This window comes from Penicillium subrubescens, assembly GCF_028828155.1.
Source record: "Penicillium subrubescens strain IBT 31985 chromosome Unknown utg000006l_segment0_segment0, whole genome shotgun sequence".
NCBI lineage: Eukaryota > Fungi > Ascomycota > Eurotiomycetes > Eurotiales > Aspergillaceae > Penicillium > Penicillium subrubescens.
The window spans coordinates 1,908,926-1,928,008 of NW_026643156.1; the positions used below are offsets into that span (position 1 = coordinate 1,908,926).

Below are 19,083 nucleotides of genomic sequence, written 5' to 3' on the forward strand. Positions count from 1 at the left end.
GAATTCTGCCTGGCCATAGACTCGCTCAGTATCAGGACTGTCTGCGGGAATCAGAATCGCCGCTGAATGTGTGTGCTTTGGCTATGCTGCAGTTGGATCCTTATTTGAGGATGACGGCTGCTGAAGCCTTGCCCTATCTTTTGAAGGCGTGGAGGAAACGAGGCCGTCGCGGCTCATGCGGAATAATAGCCCTGCTTTATAGATAGATCGAGGTCTGATGCTACATTACATGCTGGAGTTCGCTGTTCAACTGAGTATAATTCATCCCGTCCTGGATAGCATCAAAATCTACTCATCGTTCAACCAAAACCTCGTCAATCTACTGTCATCTCTTTATAGTTTATAAACACTGTATCCTGCCCAAACGCTACCCCAATTCACCTTGGTCAGATCATCAATCGATCAGTCAGTCACCTCAATAACAGTCCACAAAACAGTCGTCAAAACCTTCCCCCCAATCTTCTCCATAACCCGTCTACTCGCCTTATTATACCCCGCAACCTCTGCATGAACCCAATCCTCCACAAACCCCCTCATCTCACAATCCACAAGACCAACATTCTTAGCCCCAAACACTCCCTCCGCCTCCATCCCACGTCGCATAACCTCCTTCGACAACGAAAGCGCCAGCCCGCGTCCCCGATGCTCAGGTTCAACATGTAATGTCGCCACAGCACCGTCTACGCCTAGGAAGGCCCATGCAATGGGCATTTCATTTTCAAGTTCATCCTGGTTCGCATCTGAGGCTGAGCCGTTGTCTTGGTAGATCGCCACGCTAGGGATTGACTCCAATTGTCTGCGCGGCCGGGGGATATGTGTTCGACTTTGCACGAGATCTAACTGATATGGTAACACGCCGATACGACCGCGTCGATCGTGATACCTATACCCATCCGGCAATGGGTTCTCAGTCTCGGTGTTTGTCTGACCCGCGACGCTGGGACTAAACACGTCCCTCGGGAAGAAATACTTGTAATAAGGCGGATTATCAAATCGATGAACCCGCAGACCAGGTAGCGGGTCAGCATCGACGGGGGTCTTTACATCCCCGTCCAAACGAGGGAATTTTCCCGATTGCAGAAGTAACTCGAAAAGACCTGTGTGGAAGGACCCGACGAGGAAAGCGCGTGGGTCTGGTGCTGGTATTAGAGTGACGCCAGCTGAAGCCGCTGCCGCTGCTGATTCTGGAGCGGAGGGTCCAGACGTGTCCGACAGGGATGACAGGTACTCAGGCAGCAAGTTAGCCTTGACGTATGCGAGGAAAGCCAATAATTGAGCGCGGACGGTCTCCAGCCTGGCCGGCGCGGCCGTGATGGTGGACACGGCGTAGCTCGGACTGGGGCGTCCTTCTTCCGATGCAGATGCATGGGTAGCGTTGCTCGCGTGAGAATGCGATTTAGCGTTAGTGTTCGCATTAGCGAGGGCGGGACCTGCAGCTGAAGGTGAAGCTGGAGGACCCGAGTACCTGGACAGGTCGAGAGTGACAGGGTCGATCAGCGGGAGGGAGGTGCATTCCGCTTCGAGGCTGGAGTAGAGGATGATCTGGGTCTCGCGGCCGCGGAAGAGATCCACCCGTGCAGCCAGCCACGGTGTGGATGGGGCAGGGATTCCCGATTCCGATCCAGGGGCTGATGATGAGGATGGGGATGATCCAGGGGTCGATCCTGGCGGGAAGGTTGCTAGGATCTTGGCGGTGGTGGAGGGATACGCGAGGGCGTGTTGGATACGTCGGAGGAGGGAGCTTGTGTAGGGCATTTGCAGGGCCAAATGGGGGATGATTGATTGCGCGGTGTGCTCGTAGAAGCATGGCGCTGGTGGAGTAGTGGATTGGGCCATTTTAAATTGTGGATGTGGATGTCTATTTTTTCGAGGTGGACTTTTGATTCTGCACGGAAGTTCTGATTGAACTTCTGTTGCTTGTGCGTGTACTTGTACTTGTGCTTCAAGTGCTGACTCTGACTCTGACAGTCTGACTGACCTTGATTCTGATTCTGACGGGCGATGGCTGAACCCAACTCCCTGGACGTGGGATGTGTCACGACGCAAGAACCCGGCGATCGGGAGCTTCCAGAAAGAGGTCTATTGGCAAGGAGTGAACAGGGGAGGACAAAATAGCTTCAGTAGCAGGCAATCACGAGTGATGAAAGTACTCCAGCACTGAGAATAAAAGCAAAAATCCACCCGTGACAGGTTGACAGTTGACATGTCTTGGCTGGAGGAATTAAATGAGTCAGGCACACGGAGAAAGTGGAGTTCGAGAGATACGATCATCACCGGAGCTAAACCGTTATGGGTAAAATGTAGTATTATACGACTCCTGACTAGTGATAGGATGATACCTAATGACACTAGTGTCAGGCACAATATTAATTGACAAAGGGAGGAAGGACGTAGTAGGTAGTACTGAGTAGATTATGGAATCAAGTTTGTACCTAACAGGCGAGGAGACTCCCTAGTCAGGGGGGATAAATTGAACAAGAATCAAGATTCAGTTTCACTAGATTAACTAAATTAACTTCATAGTTAACGGAGTTTATTAACAACAAGAATAATAATGATAATAATAAATATGATCGACTCCTAACCAACGCTAACTATGCCCATTACAGGTATTTGTCATGGGCTGGTCTGTGCCTGTGGCGGTGCGCGACTATTGATTCTGACAGGCGATCCGCCGACGATCACTTGTCATTTGGGCGATCATGTTAGCCTCCAGTGGTCCAATATAGAGTAGTAGTGACCAGAGACAAGCTAGTAGATTTACACTGACGACGTATTCAACTATGATCGGTACATAGGTTACAGTATGACGGAATCATAGTAATTCTCCGAAATCATCAACATGACTAGTATTTTCCATGAGAAAGAAACATCCACCGCCAGTCATAAATAAGAAAACTATCTGCAACGCCGGAGAAAACGCCAGACGGCACGAGGCCGAATCCTTTTTGGAGCCGTCACATCACGATCATTCGTCACGGGAAGGGGGAGAACAAAAGAAATAACAGAAAAGGGAGAAAATCAAAAACAAAAGGAAACTGACATAGGAGAGCAACAAAAAAAAAACCACAAACCACCCACAAATGAAACACAGTAACATAAGAAAAAAAAACCAATCAAACAGTCATGTCTCATAATTAGCCCCAGGAACCAAGTAGTCGGAACCATCATCATCCCAGATCCCAGGGTTGGTCCCTGGACAATAGTACCACGTACCAAGTACCAGTACCACCCTGACTGACCCCAGTCTTCTCCCACGCGGGCGATCATCATCACCATCCACCTCGGCAAGAAAGTACCCAACACTTTTGCTTGTCTTGCTTACCAGGGACTCCTGGCACCGACCATCCAATCCTCCATAGCAAGCCATTCACTCCACCTCGCCTCCGCAGCCCGAATCTCCTCCTCCTCAGGATCCCTCAGCGGCCGCAGGAAAGGCGCCTGTTCATCCGGAAGAATATCATAAGCAGCCTTCGTCTGCGCCCAACCACTACTCTTCGCCGTAAATAGATAGTTTGCGCGCTCTTGTTTGTAGAGCACACCCACGCCGGCGGGCCAATCTGGGCCGAAAAAGGCTGTCATGATGGGTGGGGAGTCTTGCGCGGTGATTATCAGGCGGCGGACGTAAGGTCGTAGAGAGATAAAAGAGGGAGAGTGGATCTGAGCTTGAGATTGAGATTGAGCTTGGAGTTGCTGCTGTTGGTCTTCGGGTCGTTGGAACGGGAGACGGATATTAATGAATGCGGCAATAGATTGGACGGATGGATTGTGTTGGCCGGCTTCGAGAAAATACTGGACACATTGTTTGTAGTGCGGGTACCAGCCTGTAGTGTCGAGGCGGCCGAATTCGGGGTCCGGGAGGGGCGATGGTTCGGCATCGGCATCGATCATGCCCTCGTCTTGGGTGGGGTGACGGGGCTCGCGTCTGTCGGACGAGCGTTCAGCGTCGAGCGGGATGGATCCTGGGAGGGAGAGTGGTCTCAGAATGGATGTTATGGGGTGTGTAGGAGGGAGTGTGGTGCAGATGTAGACGGTTGAAGGGTTGTGATATAGACATGGATATAGAATAGAATATGTTGTGTATGGATATAGTGTGGTATGATGATATTGGGATTGGAGGTGTGATGGGGAAAACAATGAAAGAAAGACAGTAGAGTGATAGCTTCACCAACAGATGAGATTAACATACTTGTAGCAGGATGCTGCTCTCGCGAGCAATGATCGTGTAGGTCCATAAGTGGAGAGTTTTCCCAGCACTCTCTTCCGGAACCCTGCATGCTCAGTGACATGGTCGGCACTCGACATGTGTTGAAAAAAGGATCAAGAGTACTCCGTAGCTCGTAGCGCAATGGTTTTGACACGAGCAAGCTATAGCTTTAGCTATGATGATATAGCTTCACAAGCACAAATTGACAGATCGAGAAAGTAATAGAGTAGAAGGAGGGGAAGCTCAAAGCTCTGTGATGCTTAAAAAAAACTACTAACTAGGGTGGCGGCCAACGAGGCCTTATAGCTCCCAGCTCCCCCGGAGACATGGAGACGGCCAGGCCGAGACAACCCCCCATTTCGGGTCGGTGTGTGTGATGCCAAACACGATCACATCTGAAGATCAAGGGCGGACTAGTTCGGGGTTGACGGGTGTGGATCTGAGTATGAGGAGAGACTATCGAGTAAGGCGACAAATGGTCAAGCCACAGGACCAGCTTGAGCCACAGTTTGTTTGACGCCTAAGGTTTTTTACTTTTTATTTATTTTTCATTTATCTTTTTTTCCAGTTAGACCAGCAGTCGATCAACTGTAGTCAACTAAATCAACTAAGTAAACTATCGGTTGGACCGGTCGAGAAGACGCACTAGCCACGGCGTGGCCGAGCGTGTGGCTCGTGCGCTTATCCCTAAATAGCAAGGGGCACTGTGGCTGAGGCAATACTTGGTCCGTGCAGGACTTGTGCCTGATGATGTCAACTTTGCTGTGCCTATCTCTGCTACCTGTCTAGGATCTTTCCTCTCATGGGCTAGTCCGGTCAATTCTTTCCTCTTAGACTTTACCAACACTAATTCTAATTCTTGACCAGGTTAGACACCTGACACCCACCTGCCCTAGTGGAACCCCGACAATGAGATTGTGCACTAGCAGCCATGATGGCCCCCAATTCTCGCCAATCAGCCGCGTGCATCAGGTCACTGCCGATTAGCGCCCCAATAGTCGGGGTCGGACGTCCACAAAGTTTCTAACTATGGTAATCATAAAGTGAAAAAGGGAGTCGTGACCAGGATCTGGGAATCCGGAATGATTTGGAAGACTTGAGAGATGGTGGAGACTGGAGATCGGAAGATCACCGTCCTTTTGCGAAAACTGGCTACTCTATCCATCCGCCCTGTCTCTCGCGTGGCTGGTTGCTGGTCTATGCAGGGAAAGCGGAGCTAGTCAGAACGATTTATACATACAGATTGTCTACATTGGCATCCCCTACCACCCTTCTACGTAAACTGACATATTCTGGCGTTGGGCATCTGCTCGTGTCGGCCAGGCCAGGGCTCGAGCCTAGATCTCGTTCTCGGTCGCCTGCGCTGCCGCATACTTCAAACCATGCGTGGTAGAGACTGGGGATTAAGATTGGAGAAAGCATCCAGAATAAACTCTTTGCTCTGGGGCGCCTCGCGACGATTGACCTGTGCAACATTCCTGACACCGCCCCACTCTACCCAGGAAGAACTAGCCGGCATAGTTTTGACTCTTGAGCTAGGCAAGAATCTGCCCCATAATCCATTCGACGGATGTGTTCGGTCGATTGCACATCTCACCTCATCTCGGCTTTTGGAAAGTGGTTAGTACCTCCGTAGAGTGTGGTTAGAGGGATCTGGATCAAGGTTGGCAGGCGGAGATCGACAATGATAACGATGGGATGCCTGAATCCGGACGAGTTGCGAGGGGAAAACAATAATCGGGTGAAATCACAATGAAATCAGATGATAATAATAGTAATCTTGATATTATCATCATTGATCATCATGATATGGATTGTATATGGTGGTCTATCTATTGTGACCCTATTATGCTATCGTGGCAATGAATGGCCTCATGCCTATCCTTTCCCTCATTCTGATTGTTCTTGTTCTTATGCAGTATATTGTATGTAGGCAACTCAAATTCAAATCCCGGGTGCGTGACGTGAGACCCGTGGGACAAACATACTTGCGGTCGCGATAATACTCTCCATAACGTGGCCAGCTGCAAAATGCTGCAAGGGGGAAGGGGAAAACGAGATGGATAGATGTGTTGGGGGCTGTAATCATACGATGAATCCTGGCAGGGATCTTCCCAGTCCCTACTTCGTAATTCTTACATTCAACATAATGCTTCTTACTCCGTACTTACTATAGTAGTCGACCCTATATGATTATGCTAGGAACTACCAGCAAGGCTAACCTTCCTCCCAGTTCCAACCTCAATTAAATAATGTATGACTCCATGACTCCATTAGATAACCGCGATCAGATCTCGTCTTGCAGGCCAAAGACCAATAATAATATACGTCGTCAGATTAAATTATATTAAACCCCACTCGCAAACCAGGAACCAGGAGATTCAACCAATCGTAACCCTCACAAAATAAATTCAAAATCCTTCTCCATTCCATTCTCGGGCTCTCCGACAGATCGGCTGCCATCGACGCTTACGCCCGAGCCCCTTCCCGCCCATCCAATCATCGGTTCTCGTCTCGATGTCTCGACTCTCGATGCTCACCATCTCGCTTGTCTCTTCCCGGTTACCTGGTCACTTTTTTTACATTTCACCACTCTGGCACTACCTCATACTAATCGTGGATACCGACTAGCCCCATTCAGAAATGCAAATCACTTCTGACTTCCCAACATCCCTGCCAGGACCCAGTTTTCCTCCCACCCCGCCCTGCGGCTGAGGAACCTTGACCACACGGCCCTCATGACTATGACCCTCTAGGATCTTGTGTCTTTACTTTAAATGCATCTCCGCCGCGCTTGCATCTTGCAGCCCAACAATTTCAACTTGCATCGCCAATTCCGAGTCCTGAGGCCTAAACCTAGTAATCCTACAAGGTTCTACTTGCTTGAAAGCTGCAACATAGCCTGCATTGGCATTGGCCCTGTTCCAAACTTGCCCTTCGGTGCATCAATTCACATCTTCCTCTACAATCAAAGTACAACAAGACTCTCAACTTATTCGAACTGTTATTCGTCTTCGGCGGTCTCCGTCCCGTCCGCATTCCACATCCATCCCATACATACTTGCCTATTCGCAACCTCCTTCTACGCCCACCATGATCTACAAGACCAACTACGAACTCTATGTACGTTCGGACAACACCGAACTTTTAACCTTCCAACATTCTCTAATCAATTCCTTCCACAGACCACTCGCGAAAGCATCGATAGTCGACGCTCGCCGCCCCCAGACGAGCTCCTCTCCCCGCTCGCAACGCTCTACCCGCATGTCGCAGCCCTGCAGCCGCAGTACAACCCTGATAGCTGCACTTTCACCGGCTACCGTCACACAGGCTACTGGGCCTCCGCGTATACAACCCAACCACTGGAAGAGCCGCCATTTACGCCGCGACGAGGAAGTGGTATGTTTGATTCTTTCTTTATTATCAATTGCATTTCTTTTTGGGTCTTTTAATAACGACCTCGCAGAAATACCCTGTCGCTTCGTCTCCAAACTCTCAAAACTGCGTCGCTTTCTTAGTCGCGAGGATCTAAGGAATCGTCGGCGGTCGCAGGTCACTACTTAGATCGGATCGGATGATCCAATTCGATTCGATAACACACTCTATTATCTTTTTTTTCTTTCTTCGATTTGATATGACTTCGACTTTATCATTCGACCATCGAAACATACATACACGACCTACGATCATTCAACTTGACTCTAACCTCTTCTGTTCCAATTACAAATTTTCGTCGATCGACGACCTCGTCATCGCAATGATGGACATCATCACCGGCACATACGACCATACCACAGACCCCAACGAGCGGGGGATCTCCTGATTTTACTTTTTTGCTTTTTTTTTCCTCTTATGTTTGATCGACTGCAAGACACTCTAACGATAGTGGTCTTGCGGCTTTTCTTTTGTCTTGATTTGATTTGTCATTTTTGTGCTATAGCGATCGGTTAGCGGGAGTTTGGTGGTTTTCTTCTACGTCATTTGGGATAGTGTTTCCAACCAACATATGGGCATTGCATGAATGGGAGGTTGGAATCGAGGGGATCGATTATTCGAAATTTACTGTATATAGTTACGGCACCAAAGGGAGATTTTTCCCCCTACTTATTTAGGTATACATACAATTGTCATTTACCAAGGCACTCATCATCTGTATCTTCTTGTATGATCTCCAATATTTTGAAAACCACTGTACTAGGTCTTCAACACCTCCTCACTTTGTGATTCACCACCACTCCAAGGAGCCATTACCCGTAATTCAACGCCTGCCCCAACCCTCTAACAGCCTCCAACGACCGTCGTTCTACCCCGGAACTGGGAACCCGGGTACCTACATGAACCGAATCCTTCCCGCGCGTATCAGATCCCACCCTGCCCTTACCCCAGCCCAATCCTTTAGCCAAGACCTTCCTAGCTTGCCCCATCGCAACCTTACTCAAGTGCTACCGTAGCAAGCTTGCTAATCCGGAAACCGGGAACCCCAGGGGTCATGGCGGATCGACCGTTCCCAGAAAAAAGCAATAGATCGCGGGCCCCATGACCCGGGTTGGTTGGGTCCCTGCGCGGGTGCGCGGATGGGGAAGGGAGTCTGTGAGAGGGGGAGGGAACCACTGACAAGCTGACCAGAGGGTTAACTAGAGTTTGCTTTTGTCTATGCATATCAATTGGAGAAAGTATGACCTCATACAGTATACCTGGGCTGTTCATCGTTCTGGGCAGGAGGGATCGTCGGTAATTGGCCTGTATAGAGTAATATTTCACGATAGATACGTTATTACTGGTTTATCGATTGTGTTATTGCTGGTCAGATTCTTCTCAGCAGTGCTCAAGAGTGCAATACTACTGTACCCTGGTCACGGGTTGACCGGGGGGGGGGATCTGCAATAGTGCGAGGGGTTTTATTGGTGGAAGGGATATTGATCTACGAACGATTGGTACAGTAGGATAATTCTTCCTATGTCAGAACGGGGAACGGAGTACAGTTTGACTCGAGAGCCGTGTATCTCCCACAATGCTACGACCATAGCTGGGAAGCTGCATCTACACTGGATAGAGTATACCGGGCCCCTGCAGGTGAGGCTATTGCAAATTGACAAATAATAGTCATCCACGCTCATAAGCCAAGTAACAACAGATCAACGGCAATATAACCTACACTAGGAAATAGAGTCGAACGCAACATGACTCGTAATCAACGCATATCCATCCTGTACCCCGACCCCGTGCCGTGCGGTCGGTTACGTGCGAGGCCCGACCCGTGCAGGTCCAATAGTGCGGCGGGCCCCATCAGGCGAAATTCATGACTATTTACCGTGAGTAGTGGAGAGGAGAAACAAGGCGGGCATTTGAGATTTGGAAATCTGCCTGTACTAGCTTACACCTACGGTTTCTGCATATTGGCCCGACTACCGATGGCCTCTGATCATTCGCCCATCACCTTTTCTGGATACCATCTGAGACCCCCAATAAGTAACTAAACTACTACGCTAGCTAATGACCTACTGTACGTACAGTGGGTAGTACCTGCATAAACCGTTCAAGACTCGATTCAAATTAGCGGTTACCTGCGGTGCAACCCTCCATCTACACAACGGGCCCATAATGCTGTTCCCCTTAACGATTAACCTGACCAACCACAAAGGTCGAGGTTGCATGTATGTATGATAACGTTGATATGATCAACCTATCAGACGCTAGGTATATTGAGTGTGAATACCCCTTGAGGCCCCGTGCACCTACTTCTCTATGTATGTACTTCAACATTTACATACGTACATCCATGTCGTAAGTATCCGCTTCTCATGGCTCGCTCCGTCGCGTTGCATTATGTACAATATCCGCAGACAAATAACTTAAAAATCATGACTGAAGCCCGGCGGTTAATATAATCAACATGATTCATCTGCAGGGTAAATATGCCGTAGCGTTGTGGATCCTGTTTCCCCCCGCCCCGATGATCTACGCCGTCCTGCCTCGGGAGTGCGGGTCGGAGATGGTTGCATTGAAACCTATTTACTATTCAATGAAGATTATGCTGAAATGGGATTTTTGAGTGGAATTGGTTGCGTGATTGTGGAGGGAGTACTCGTGCTACGTCGTGGGGAGATATGCAGGGGTGAATCATTCGGATTTTGATATTTGGATTTCTGCAGAGGATGTTGCATCAGTGTGAATATAGAGGTGTGCAATTGGATTTTGAGAAGAAGGAGAAACTGATCTGTCATGAGTTGTCTAGAGAAGGTGGGATAGACTTGAAGCTGGGACTGGGCTTCACATGTCCGATGTCTTTTGCTCGTTGTGAGGGTCGTACGTGTCGGAATAGTCTGACCTCGTGCGAGGCATTCTTCCAGTTATTTCTTTAATGGCCGGTAATAAGATCATCTAGTTCTAGATTTCCATTTACATCTATTTTGAATCACTGGACCTGTTTTCCGACACAAGTAGAGCCAATCTGTTTGATAAAAATACTTGAAAAGAGGGTATAAATTCGAGATCAATCATATAACATCAACTTCATCATCTCAACCACCACGATACCGAATCAATTCCTAACCAAAATGCGATGAAGGAAGAAAAAAAAACGCCATAGCACCACTGTGGATAAGCCACCAAACAGCAAAGTGAAAAACATCACCCAAGTTTTGGCAGGCAGTAGCTCATCAGCTACACACTGACTGCTGGAAACAGGACAGTTGAATTAACAAATTCCATCAATGATGGAAAGGATCAGAAAATAATGAGAGAGGAAAAGGTGAGATAGGAACGTATGTTTCTTCACAACAAAATCAGAAAGAAAGAGAGGATATCATCATAGGAAATGGAAGAGCAGGGTGTATAGGCATCATGCCATCATCTCCCGTCATTGTCATGATAGTTTCTCGTCATCAACATATTATATCGTGGGCCAGTTTATTTCATGGCCAGGTTGCGTATGACTTGATTTGATTATTCAAGCCAAGCTGGCTGATCCAGCAGCAGCAGTGCCCCAACGCAGTCTCTTGAGACCGCCTCGCACTGCTTCTTGTCCACATGCCGCCGATGATCGTGCTCCGGGGACACTGCCATCTCCTATCATGCCCATCTCAGCGCGCCCAACTTCGCGGCCAAGCATGTATCCGGCCGAGAAACTGATCGCTGAGAAGAGGACGACGACACCCGCACTGATCACCCACGTCATGACGGTGGGACTGACAGGCGCCGTCGAGTCGGACAGACTGGCACGCCGGCTCTTCTTTGCAACGTTGCGGTCTTTGGGAGAGGCAGATCGGCGTTTTGCTTTGGACACGGACGGGCCTGATGGAGCCGCTGGGTGTCTGCGGCGGGGCGAACCCACTGAGGGGCTGGTCTCCATATACCGGGGTGAGGACGGGCCTTCTGCGCCGCTATCTTCATCGCCCATCGCAACAGATTCACCGACCAGCCTGAATGATGCTGGTGGAGCTGCGGCTGGAGGGCTGGTTTGCATGCGTGGAGATTCGGTTTTGGGAAGCCCTCGGGCGGCGGCTGCGCATGACAAAAGAGTGGAGAGACTCGCGCGGAGAGCGGCATCGTGGTCGGCGTGATGAGAAGGCGAGATCATATTATAAGGGCTGTGCTGGGGCTGTTGAGATCTACGAGATCCCCGTGTGCTGGGGTAGGACTCCCGACGGATCGCAGTGCGGCGGCTGGAGTTTGACAAGACGCTGGGCTGGGAGCGTCGAGATTCGGTTTGACGATTCCATGACGGGTCGGACGTTGGAAGTGGATGGGAGAAGACGTTGGGTTGTGGGACAAATGGTGATGGACTGATGCCCATTCCCAGTGCAGTAGAGGTATCGTCTTCATCGTCGCTGTCAGCTACATCGGAGTGGGCTGAACGTGGCATAGGTAGCAAAGTAGGCCGGACGGGGCGGTTGATATCTTCGTTCGAGCTGCTCATCGGCGGGTCTGACTCGCTTTCACTCTCTTCATATTCCTCCTGGCTGCTACTCGCTAAACTAGCCTCTCGCGACGAATAATCCACTTGGGCGGTAGCCACGGCAGCCAGATGCTGTATGCGCCGTCGACGACTGCGGTGCTGATACATGCCTGCCTCACGATGTTCGACCCGGAGACCCGTCGTGATTATATCGTCGTTTGTCGCTGCTGAGGACAGTGATGAGGAGGAGGGCTGGGATGATACTTCGATCCAAGAGTCTATGTAATATCGTAGTGAGTACATTGCGAAGTACGGGGGCGAGACGAAACAGTTTATACATGATGTAAATCGGATCGATAGGGAAGGGAAAATAAAGGATAAATTCATGCAGGAACTGGGTATAAATGAACTACGACATACCCTCTGATCTCATGGTTCCCCCACCAGATGATCGGGCCTGACCACTGTGGCCATGTTGGTCGCGCGGCTGGCCATCGCGCATCAGTTGACTTGCGGCTCTGGGCTCGCGCACCTGACCGAGGTCGCAGTGATTTGGTTGCATGGCCTCAGAGGAAGGAAATAAAGGAGGGGGGAGAGAGGAAGAGGAGGGGATGGTGAGAATATAAGCAGAGGAGATGATGAAAGGAGATGGACGATGATGGAGTCAGGCCACCCGGTGCGAGGAACAAGAGCGGTCAAGCGTGGGGAAGAGGACAATCAATGAGGTTATCTTATCAGAGTGGAGATGCGATGATCCACCTTCATGGCTGATGCCCAACCTTGGACCTTGACTTTCTTTGAATCCCGCCGTCTTTGCGTTCTCTTTGCCGAGGACTCCACCTAGGAAGAGTAAGAAGAGATGAGATAACTCGATATTAAGATAGGAGATATACCACTTTGGACGGTGAGAAAGAGGAAAGGGGGGGTAAAAGAAAGGAGGTGGAAGAGTGGATGATGAGGTGATCAGCAGACGGGACAGGTGATTCGTAGCCCGTGACGGGAACCACCGAGAGATGCGAGGGGGACAAGCCAAGGGAGAGTAGGCAGGATAAAAACGATGATATAATAGAATAAAGATCAAGATCAAAGAAATGATGTCAAAGTAAGGAAAAGAGGGAATTTCAAGTCCAAAGAAGGGAATCATCTAACTTGACTGGGAAAACCTACTTGGTATACTTTTTTTTTGCGATCGCACGAAGTCAAGAAGTATGACGGCCACCATAACAAAGGCAAATTGCGGGGAAAATGGGCGGTGTAGCACGGCAATATTTATCTCCAAGGACAGCAATACTTGCCTATCCGTGGAGAGTGGTTCTACAACAAGGATGAATTACCAATTGTCTACAGAATGGAGGAAGAAAGATAAGTTGGATGAGTGATGTATGAAATTACAATGTAGCCTATTCCGCAGACTATCCGAATACAGAAACTTTTAAAAAACCTAGGCCCACATTACACGCAGAAAAGTGCAAATGATGATCATGTCAGTAGCAAGAACGAAGCAGAGGCAGAAAGGCTCCCAGCTTAGAAGGTAACCTTGGTGCCCTTGAACTCAGGGATGCTGCCCTTGGCCTTGTTGTAGCCGCCCTGGCCGTCGCCGCGGCCACCGAAGCCACCACGACCACCACGGCCACCACCGCGACCACCGAAACTACCGCGACCACCGAAACTACCGCGGCCACCACCACGGCCACCACCACGGCCACCGAAGCCACCACCACCCTCACGGGGAGGACGGGGAGTGCTGAAGTCCAGACGGAGGGGACGGCCCTCAACATCGACACCCTGGAGGGCGGAGTGAGCGGCGCGAGCCTCATCGACGGAGGAGAACTGGACGTAACCGAAGCCCTTGGGACGGCCATCATCGGGGTTGGTGGGCAGACGGATTCCCAGAATGGTACCCTGCTCACCGAAGACATCACGGAGAGCATCCTCGGAGGCGCTGAAGGGGAGGTTGCCAACGAACAGAGTGTCGCTCTCGGGGCTGGTGGAGTCACCGAAGCTCTTGGCACGGGTCTGGGCACGCTCACCCTGCTGCTGGTTGTTCTGGCGGCCAGTGGCGTAGTCCAGGTTGATGGTACGGCCGTCAATCTCGGCACCCTTCTTGGCCTCGAAGGCCTTGGCGGCATCGGCAGCGTTGGCGTACTCGACGTAACCGAATCTGTAGGGAGAGGGAGGATTAGCAATCTGTGAAAACCCGCAGAGAGGACGAGAATGTATAATGACTTACCCACGGGAGCGACCAGAGTCACGGTCAGTGACGATGCGGCAGCCAGTGAGCTCACCGAACTCGGCGAACTCGCGCTGGAGCCACTCCTCGTCAACGTTCCAGGACAGGTTACCGACGAACAGATTGGCGGAAGCACCCTCGGGGGCATCCTCAGTCTTGGACTTCTTGGCAGCAGCGACGGGCTCCTCCTCGGCCTTGCGCTTCTTGGAGGGCTTCTCCTCAGCCTCGGACTCGGAGTCAGAGCTGTCAGAGCTGTCAGAGCCGGACTCGGACTCGGAATCGGAAGAGGACTCCTATTGTGAGAACATAAGTTAGTGATGTGTTCGAGTAACGAAAGAGAGTAGGATAGTATTATGTAAACATACCTTCTTGGCCTTCTCAGCCTTGGCAGGAGCCTCATCCTCAGACTCCGACTCGGAGTCGGAAGAGTCGGAAGAGTCAGAGCTCTCCTCCTTCTTGGCGGCCTTCTCAGCCTTCTTGGGGGCAGGCTTCTCATCCTCGGACTCAGACTCAGACTCGGAGGAAGACTCCTCCTTCTTAGCAGCCTTCTTGGGAGCGGGCTTCTCGTCCTCAGACTCAGACTCGGAAGAAGACTCCTCGGAAGAGGACTCCTCCTTCTTCTCAACCTTCTTGGACTCCTTCTTGACGGGCTTCTCGTCCTCGCTCTCGCTCTCGGAAGAGGAAGAAGCATCCTTCATGTCCTCATCGCTGTCGGACTCGGACTCCGAGGAGCTGGGAGTGGGCTCCTTCTTCTTGTTCTTGCGGGAAGCCTTGGCCTCCTTAGCAGCAACCTTGGACTTGGCAGCGGGGGAGGCGGTAGCCTTGGTGACACCAGCGTCCTTGACCTTGGACAGAGCCTTGGTGGCCTTCTTGTCAACCTTGGAGGAAACCTTGGTCTTCGACATTGTGATCTAGAGGAGAAGTCATGTTAGCATTGTGTGACAAGGCCCTGGGGTCTGTTCACATCCCACATACAGTGGTTGGAAGAAAATATCAAGTGGTTTGTGGTTTTCTTGGTTTTTCTTTCTTGTGCGGCAAAGCCAACAGAACCCTCAATAACCAACCCGTGTAAGTATTTTCGATGTGAAAAGGAAAAATGTGATGAACCCTCAAGGAGATAGAAACCGCCAGGAGTAATCTGATCACAGCTCGTAGATACCCAACAAGTAACCCGCAACCGACAGAGTTCAAGCCCACAGAGACCGGCACAGATACGCAACTGATCTGAAATGAAACCCACGAGGAATGTAAAATGTCCCACAGAGCCCACAAGATGTGCAGTATTTTGAAGCCCACAGCCCTCGATGTGAAAAGCCCACTTAAAATGTCTGTTGAAGTACTTTGAAAGTACGGAACCCACGCAGCTGCGTCAGTTAGTTGGGGGGAGGGGAAGGGGTAAGTACTTATTGAGATAGAAGCTGGTAGTACGATGCTTCAAAGAGGAAATGCTAGCACAGGAGATGTGATAGCAGAAAGGGAAGAGAGGATGGAGAGGATGAAGAAGGAAGAAAAAAAAAGTGATGCGCGGCCGGGGGAAGCTTCTGATAAGAAAAAAAAATCTGCAGAAGAAAAAATCGGAGGCTGGCAGAACATCTCTCCGCCTGCTATAATCGGTTAGGCCCAGGCACTGCCCAGCAAATGCGGTGGACACTGGGTGGAGACTTGGCGGGTACCTCGGGGCAACTTCCCTTCCACTCGCATGTCGCCCTGCGACAGGCACTTGGCATGTCACCCATTGGTACTTCTGGTCTCCCGTACTGATCCTCACTGCATCGCGGCCATCGACTGGTCCAATTAGTTCCTCTATACAGTTGAACGATCTTTGGAACCAACCCATTTCGCCTCCCGGACTCCTTCCGTGTCGCGTGCTTCCACTCTATCGGCTCTATTGAGTTCAATGGGCCGTGCTGAAGCCACCTGGCCAGTATCATGATGGCCCCTCCAACTCCCTCGTCGCACCGCCCCCGCAAGAAGAGAAAGAACCCGACGGCACCGGGCTCGAACAACAGCCTCATCGTGGATTTTGGAGATGGGAAACAATCACCTGCGTTCCCCCTGGTCTCGTTTCTGTGGGCTGCTCGGGCGGGTGTCTCACAATGGCTGATCCTGCCATTGACGCTCATGGCAGTTGGCCTCTTCCGATGGGCTGTCAGTCTGTGGGGTTACTCTGGTATGATAATTGCTTGTTGCATTGGTTGTCTGGTGTCTGACAAGGTATAGGATTCAATGTCCCTCCAATGCACGGTGACTTCGAGGCGCAAAGGCACTGGATGGAAATCACTGCCCATCTGCCAGTGGCCAAATGGTATCTCTATGATCTGCAATACTGGGGCTTGGATTATCCCCCATTGACTGCATACCACAGCTGGCTATGCGGGAAGATGTAAGTGATTCTCTGCTTGGGTTTTATAGTGGCACCCTGCTAACGGACGCAGCGGTTCGGCCTTTGATCCTGCTTGGTTTGCCTTGGACAAGTCCCGGGGAATTGAGGGTCCGGACTTGAAGGTCTATATGCGTGCTACTGTTCTCATCTCGGAATATTTTGTCTACGTTCCCGCCGTCGTCAACTTTCTTCGCCGTTATACCCGTATGCATGGAGTGCACGCGTGGTCAGCCTCGATCGCCCTCGTTGCTATCCTCCTCCAACCGGCCACCATTCTGATCGACCATGGCCACTTCCAATACAATACGGTGATGCTGGGTCTTATGGTGGCAAGTCTGGATGCTATCTTGGCCGGACGGATGCTCTGGGCTTGTATTTTCTTTGTCGGCGCATTGGGATTCAAGCAGATGGCATTATACTATGCACCCGTCATGTTCGCCTATCTCCTGGGCGTCTGTGTTTTCCCGCGCATTCGTATCCTTCGGCTCCTCAATATTGCTCTCATTACGCTCGCCGCATTTGCCGTGCTGTTTGCCCCGCTGCTGTATGGAGCTACGACCATGGAGGCTCGGGAGCTTTTTGCGACATCGGCAGAGCCTCCCCTGCTTCAATCGCTACCGATTTCTCTCGATAAGAAATCGGTGGCCTATGCTCTGCTTTTCCAGACGACGCAGACTATCCACCGCGTGTTCCCATTTGCTCGTGGTTTGTTCGAGGACAAGGTGGCCAATGCCTGGTGCGCTGTTCACACTTTCTACAAGCTCAACCGTTTCGAAGCTTCTCTGCTACAGCGGGCGTCTCTCGGCGCTACATTGGCTTCAATCATTGTCCCATGTGCCATCATATTTCGCCACCCTCGGGCCTCACTCCTCCTCCCTGCTCTTTCCTGTGTCTCCTGGGGCTTCTTCCTCTTCTCCTTCCAAGTGCACGAAAAGAGCGTTCTGCTTCCTCTCCTTCCCATGACCCTTACCTTGGCTGGTGATGGTGGGCTCAGCAAGCAGAACCGTGCCTGGATTGGTTGGGCTAATATACTTGGCTCGTGGACAATGTATCCACTTTTGAAGCGCGAAGAGCTGCGACTGCCCTACATTGTCATGACCCTCCTTTGGGCCTACCTAATGGGCCTTCCCCCAACTTCATTCGAGATCTTCCGGAGCCGGGCTTCTCCTGAAGAGAGCCCACTCGAGCCGCATATCTTGAGCAAGCTCCTGCATCTTGCCTTCTATCTGGCCATGATTGGCTGGCACATTCTGGAAGCGTTTGTGCCTCCGCCTGCCGGCAAACCGGATCTGTGGGTCGTCCTCAACGCCCTGATCGGTGCGGCCGGATTTGGGCTTGCCTATCTCTGGTGTATGTGGAATCTGGTTGTCCAATGTCGCGAAATCGACCTTCGGGCAGCCGAGGAGGGAAGCCGGAAAAAGAAGCAGTAGGAAAGTTCTTGGAAGGCGTGAGCCTTCAGTGATACCCCATTCATCAATGTATTACCATGGAAAGATTTCAGTAGCTAGTTTAATTTTGTCAAGATTCTCCGTTGATATTCATTTGTTCTTGTCGAGGAGATGAGATGGTACACTGGTGGATCTAATCCTAATCTCTATACAACCAACATTAAAAAGGTACAGTGTAAGTCCGAGGTATCCTCATGCTGCCGCTTGGCACAAAAGAAGTCCTATGGTATCCGCCAAATAAAAGAAAAGAACTCCAGCCAAGAGATGCCAAATGCTATGATACAGTTGTAGTGTTATACAAGCGGACGATCCACGCCGCCACGGTCTAGACCTTGAAGCCATAGCCGAGCATGCAGGCCTTGTATTGCTCGATCATCGACTTGCACTCCTTGGCGGGATCATCGGACTTGGAGAAGAGCATGCAGTCATCGCGGGCGGTCTTTTCGTCTTTGCAAACGCAGCAAGGCTAGGAAGAAAGGTAGAGTCAGTCAATGTCTGCGCTCTTCGGTCGATGCGACAACGCTTGGAGGGACCTACCTTGGGCTTCTCAGACTGGGCAGGCTGGGCCTTGGGCTCGGTAGGAGCAGCAGCTTTGTCTTTCAGGGGGATATGTTAGCGAAAAAGGCTGCTTGTCGTATTGGCGCAATTCGCCCTTGCGCATTGCACCGGTAGTCACCGAATAGCGGATCTGCGGGTGGTGAAGATTCGAGGGAATTCGAACTTACCACTGGAGGAACCGAAGAGCCACGACATTTTGGAGGGTTGGAATATGCGGTAGAAAAGCAATGAGCAAGTAAATGACAGTAGGAACGAAGGTTTACTAGGAAGAAGGATGTCGGAGCAACGGCGATGAGACCATCGTAACATTATTAATCCAGCGCAGATGGTCCATCCCGCCAGCCGTAGTGATATTTTTTG

The 19,083-nt window shown here is 50.7% G+C and overlaps 7 protein-coding genes across 7 annotated transcripts; 2 read left to right on the forward strand and 5 right to left on the reverse strand.

Moving 5' to 3' along the window:
* Positions 1–402: 402 nt before the first annotated feature.
* N7473_009181 (uncharacterized protein) lies at positions 403–1,836 on the reverse strand (the record flags this gene model as incomplete). Its single annotated transcript, XM_057155120.1, has 1 exon — positions 403–1,836. The coding sequence occupies one exon, from the start codon at positions 1,834–1,836 to the stop codon at positions 403–405; it is 1,434 nt and encodes a 477-aa protein (XP_057006250.1).
* Positions 1,837–2,826: 990 nt separating this feature from the next.
* Positions 2,827–4,631, reverse strand: N7473_009182 (uncharacterized protein). The gene is made up of 2 exons (XM_057155121.1): positions 4,190–4,631; positions 2,827–3,962 (listed from the first exon to the last, which is right to left on the reverse strand). The coding sequence occupies exons 1-2, from the start codon at positions 4,287–4,289 to the stop codon at positions 3,322–3,324; spliced, it is 741 nt and encodes a 246-aa protein (XP_057006251.1). The 5' UTR covers positions 4,290–4,631; the 3' UTR covers positions 2,827–3,321.
* A 2,397-nt stretch (positions 4,632–7,028) lies between these two features.
* N7473_009183 (uncharacterized protein) lies at positions 7,029–8,346 on the forward strand. Its single transcript, XM_057155122.1, has 3 exons — positions 7,029–7,330; positions 7,393–7,606; positions 7,674–8,346. The coding sequence occupies exons 1-3, from the start codon at positions 7,301–7,303 to the stop codon at positions 7,769–7,771; spliced, it is 342 nt and encodes a 113-aa protein (XP_057006252.1). The 5' UTR covers positions 7,029–7,300; the 3' UTR covers positions 7,772–8,346.
* Positions 8,347–11,156: 2,810 nt separating this feature from the next.
* N7473_009184 (uncharacterized protein) lies at positions 11,157–12,666 on the reverse strand (the record flags this gene model as incomplete). The annotated part of the gene is made up of 2 exons (XM_057155123.1): positions 11,157–12,382; positions 12,525–12,666. The coding sequence occupies 2 exons, from the start codon at positions 12,664–12,666 to the stop codon at positions 11,157–11,159; spliced, it is 1,368 nt and encodes a 455-aa protein (XP_057006253.1).
* A 962-nt stretch (positions 12,667–13,628) lies between these two features.
* Positions 13,629–15,239, reverse strand: N7473_009185 (putative nucleolin protein Nsr1; the record flags this gene model as incomplete). The annotated part of the gene is made up of 3 exons (XM_057155124.1): positions 13,629–14,265; positions 14,335–14,627; positions 14,700–15,239. 3 exons carry the CDS (start codon positions 15,237–15,239, stop codon positions 13,629–13,631), a joined length of 1,470 nt encoding a protein of 489 aa, XP_057006254.1.
* Positions 15,240–16,266: 1,027 nt separating this feature from the next.
* On the forward strand, positions 16,267–18,147 carry N7473_009186 (dolichyl-P-Glc:Man(9)GlcNAc(2)-PP-dolichol alpha-1,3-glucosyltransferase ALG6; the record flags this gene model as incomplete). The annotated part of the gene is made up of 3 exons (XM_057155125.1): positions 16,267–16,504; positions 16,555–16,717; positions 16,770–18,147. 3 exons carry the CDS (start codon positions 16,267–16,269, stop codon positions 18,145–18,147), a joined length of 1,779 nt encoding a protein of 592 aa, XP_057006255.1.
* A 343-nt stretch (positions 18,148–18,490) lies between these two features.
* Positions 18,491–18,918, reverse strand: N7473_009187 (copper metallochaperone COX17; the record flags this gene model as incomplete). The annotated part of the gene is made up of 3 exons (XM_057155126.1): positions 18,491–18,631; positions 18,703–18,761; positions 18,891–18,918. The coding sequence occupies 3 exons, from the start codon at positions 18,916–18,918 to the stop codon at positions 18,491–18,493; spliced, it is 228 nt and encodes a 75-aa protein (XP_057006256.1).
* Positions 18,919–19,083: the final 165 nt, after the last annotated feature.

What these genes read in the sequence shown, in the direction of transcription:
- N7473_009182 (XM_057155121.1), bottom strand. Translation starts at nt 4,289, where the DNA reads ATGTCACTGAGCATGCAGGGTTCCGGAAGAGAGTGCTGGGAAAACTCT. An exon ending in AGAGCAGCATCCTGCTACAA is followed by an intron (nt 3,963 to 4,189) that starts GTATGTTAATCT and finishes TCTCCCTCCCAG; the next exon opens with GATCCATCCCGCTCGACGCT.
- N7473_009183 (XM_057155122.1), top strand. Translation starts at nt 7,301, where the DNA reads ATGATCTACAAGACCAACTACGAACTCTAT. An exon ending in AGACCAACTACGAACTCTAT is followed by an intron (nt 7,331 to 7,392) that starts GTACGTTCGGAC and finishes TTCCTTCCACAG; the next exon opens with ACCACTCGCGAAAGCATCGA. An exon ending in TACGCCGCGACGAGGAAGTG is followed by an intron (nt 7,607 to 7,673) that starts GTATGTTTGATT and finishes ACGACCTCGCAG; the next exon opens with AAATACCCTGTCGCTTCGTC.